Raw genomic sequence first — 4183 nt, 5'->3', positions numbered from 1 at the left:
CCCAGGAGTTGGAGGTTGCTGTGAGCTGTGAAGCCATAGCACTCTACCCAGGGGGACAGCTTGAGGCTCTGTCTCAAAAAAAAAAAAAAAAAAAAAATACATTGATACGGGAAATGAAATTTTGTTAAGATTTTGCTCAAAGTGATCAGAATATGAATCTTACAGAGAGATTGCAGAAGATATTTTTGGAACACAAAATTTAACATGTCTAGCCTAAAACACTTTTTGTATAATGACTTTACAAGGGTGATTACACACTGAAGATCACATCATTGCTTGACTTTGTTGGGTTTTAATATAAATATGTAGAATTTCTTAATAGGCCAGAATATCATCATCATAGTGGCTGGAGCAAATTTACTCCTGAATACTGAAGACCTGAGGGAAGCAGCCAGTGTTATTAGCAGAGCCAAAGTAATGATCTGCCAACTAGAAATAACTCCAGCAACTTCTTTGGAAGCCCTGAAAATGGGCCGCAGCAATGGAGGTAATTTTACATATTTGTCATTATTTCTGTAAAAGGTTTTATCACTGTCTTAATTAAAGTTAGCCTTTTAAGGTAAGCAAAACAATACTTTTTTCTGTAATAAAATATCCTTTCTTCCATCTGTGAGATTCACTATCTTATGGTTCTTGAGATTGTTAGAAAACCTTACAGATAGAGTAAAAAAACCTGAGTAGCATTTCCGATCTCTTCAATATAAATCTTCGGTCTAGTTAGTAGAAATGATACAAATAGCAATTAGAATCTCCGAAGCAGCCTATTGTCCATGATACACTCTAGGGAGTGAAAGGTTATCCCTTCTGAGAAGCAGAGGTTGTCATTTATAATCCCTGCCCAGTTATGTTTTGATAAACATCTCTAGGAATTGAAGATTAGTTTTCTCCTTTTTGTAAAATTGATTCACCTTCTCAATAAGTAAAAACAGATTATTTATTTGTAATTTTTTTTTATGTTGTCAATGTCTATCAACTGGCTCTTTTGTTTGACCTTTGATTTTGGAAATTTTCAAAAGTACAAAAGCAGGCAGAATTCTATAATAAAACCCATCACCCAGCTTCAACAATTATCAACCTGTGGCTAATCTTGATTCATCTATTCTCCCCTCCACTCCCCTTCTCTCAGCCCCAGAAAATAACAGACTTTTTAAAAATCCAGATAGTTTATTTCTATTTGCTTCTTTTTCACTATTAACTAATGGAGAGAGCATCTTCTGAGTGAGAATCTCATTTCTGTCCCTTGTTAACCTTCCTGGTTTTAACAGAATTATCTGATTTTTCTGAAACTTTTCTGTAAAGTGACTTGACTATAGGGTAGGGGTGGTGGCTCACACCTGTAATCCTAGTACTCTGGGAGACTGAGGGGGGTGGATTGCCTGAGCTCACAGGTTCGATACCAGGCTGAGCAAGAGCAAGACCTCATCTGTAAAAATAGCTGGCATTGTGGCAAGTGCCTGTAGTCCCAGCTACTCAGGAGGCTGAAGCAAGAGAATCACCTAAGTTCAGGAGTGGGAGGTTGCTGTGAGCTATGATGCCACAGCACTCTACTGGCAACAAAGTGAAACTCTGTCTCTAAAAAAAAAAAATCAATTAATCAAAAAAAGAATGAAATAAAATGACTAAACTGTATAAATACTCTCTCTACAAAGTTGTCCTACAAATAGATGAAATAAAATACAATGCCAGTCATGGTGTAGTACATGTCATCAAATCTCAATTTTCTTCTGCATCCACTTCTCTCTTTAAGTTAAAATGAGGATAGTATCCTGATCTAGCACAGTTTGTTTAAAAAAAAAATAATAAAATAAACTCTAAGATATTGGCTTCTTCTTGATATTGTGACAGTAGTTCTGTGATTTATATTAAAGAGATAACACTTTCTCATCAAGACAGAAAACCAAAAAAAAAAAAAATGAAAAGAGAAAGAACAGTAAATATGTGAAGAGGGTGTGTGTGTGTGTGTGTGTGTTTATAAAAGTGACTTCTCTCAAAGTGTGTAGTATTCCACATAATAATAAATGGGAAATAAACCACTGAAATGATTTTGTGGAGAATTTTTAAGTGCATGTCATGATTTAACAAATTTTTCTCTTGGCAAAATAACATGCCATGGCAAATTTTCACTGACATTTAGTGTATTTTGAATAGACTCAAAGCTATCAGAAAGAATTCTAAGCCAAAACCCATTTGGTTACATTTTCTCGGAGTGTCACAGTGAAGTCTAATGCTTATGGTAAGCAGTCTCTGCTCTCGTCTCTGTCAAGCGATGTGCATACAGTGTCTCGCGCCACTCCCGCTTCTGTCTTCCTTCATCTAAATCAACACTTATTCTCATCTAACATCTCTGTTTTCCCACTGTCCCTTGCTTCTCAGAGATCACTGTTTCCTCTGTCCCAGTCTAGTTACCTGTTACCTAGCCAGCTTGTGGAGGAGAGAAAGTTATAACAGCCACAGTTGAGGAGCTAGCCTTTCACAGGTGAGGCCAGAGTAATCCAGATGGGCGGGCAGCATACTCTCAGGCCATCATTTGGGTAGACTCAAGAAATGCTTCCTCCATCACCTTCCATGAAGCTCTTCAAGTTGAGGAGTTAGAGGACCTGGGACATTGGGAAAGGGGGTGGGGGGTGATGGTAAGCCAGAGACATTTTTACTAAGAGGCTTACTTCACATTTTTACTAAGAGGCAGCATGCCTAAGTATTCATTCTGCATGATCTTTCTTTCTTATATAATATTGGAAGTAGTCATACCTTGCACATACATATGTGAACTTTACAGCTTATAATATACTTTTATACACATCCGATCCTCAGAAATACCTCATGCAAAGATACGATAGGCATTGTTCTCTCAGACTGAAAGTGAGGAGACTGAAGGTCTCTTAACCACAGAGAGGTTAAGCAATGTACTCCCCCAACATCACATTTTAAGTAAGTGAAAGAACCAGGATTGCAGACTCCTACACCCAATTTCTGTCTCCTGGACCATACTTTTAAAAGAAAGTGCCATGACTGGGCATGGTAGCTCATATACCTATAATCCCAGCATTTGGGGAGGTCAGGGTATAAGGGATTGCTTCAGGCTAGGGGTTCAAGATCAGCATGGGCAACATAGCAAGACTTTCTCTACAAAAACTTTAAAAAGTTAAAATCAGCCAGATGTGGTGGTACCTGATAGTTGTTCCAGCTACTCAGGAGGACTGCTTGAGCCTAGGAATTCAAGGTTACAGTGAGGTATGATAGGGCCACTGCACTCCAGCCTGGGTAACAAACCAAGGCCCTAAGAGGAAGGAAAGGAGGGAAGGAGAGAGGGAGGGATGGAGGGAGGGGAAAAGGGAAGAGAGGAGATAAGAGGAGAAAGAAGAGAAAAAAAGAAAGAAAGAAATTGCCATATCCCATTGACCTCTAGAAAAGTAAAATCCACAAATTTTAACAATGACCACTATGGGACCTAAGCTTTGAGCAGCAAAAAACCGAGAAGAGGCTCTAGAGTGTTTTCAGCAATGTGTTCTCCTTCCCCCAGTGCAAAACACACACAGAGAGATGCACATGCACTTCTCTGCCCAGAACTCCTCCAGTCAAGCAACATCTTCTGGCCAAGTCAGCTGGTCCCTGTTTAGTGGACATTAGCCAGAAAGATTCTGTATCATGAGTGTGTTGTGGGCGGGAGGAGGGATATATTTAATGCATGTTTATTCTCATATGAGGGAAGAGTGGTATAATGAAAGGGGATCACTGCTTTGGGAATCCTGAAATACGGCTTTGAATTCAGAATCAATCAGCAAATGAGGGACCTCAGTCAGGTAGCCCAGTTCCTTCCTCAGGGCTTTCATGTCTTCTTTTGTGAAACAAGAGAATTGGACTGAGTGCTCTCACAGTTCTTTAATGTCACTTTGGACTAATTACACAGCAGAGTGGGCAAAGCTTAATGATCTGTTGAGCACTAAGCATCCTGCCCGTTGCTCCAGGAAACTGCACGTGTGCTGATCAGCATTATCCATCTTTAAGAGAGATGGTAAAATCATCATCATCATCATCATTGTCATCTGCAGGTTTATTGTCAGATCCCTTTTCTTTACTACTTGTAATTAGTGAAAGTTTAATTAAACACATTGTATATCTAGATTATATGTTGATGATTAAAATCGAAAGGAAAAGATTCCTCGGTCTTTTTTTTTTTTTTTTT

At 38.8% G+C, this 4183-nt stretch overlaps 1 protein-coding gene across 1 annotated transcript in view; it reads left to right on the top strand.

Moving 5' to 3' along the window:
• Positions 1 to 4183, top strand: part of RBKS (ribokinase) — a 58697-nt gene that overhangs the window by 3966 nt on the left and 50548 nt on the right. Inside the window, exon 3 of the mRNA XM_023511842.1 lies at positions 323 to 487. Within this exon, the coding sequence (XP_023367610.1) occupies positions 323 to 487 (165 nt within the window). The remainder of the gene's footprint in view (positions 1 to 322; positions 488 to 4183) is intronic.

The sequence above is a fragment of the Otolemur garnettii genome, unplaced genomic scaffold, assembly GCF_000181295.1.
Source record: "Otolemur garnettii isolate 467f Iridium unplaced genomic scaffold, OtoGar3 scaffold00022, whole genome shotgun sequence".
Taxonomy (NCBI): domain Eukaryota; kingdom Metazoa; phylum Chordata; class Mammalia; order Primates; family Galagidae; genus Otolemur; species Otolemur garnettii.
This window is presented reverse-complemented; position numbering and strand designations above follow the sequence as displayed.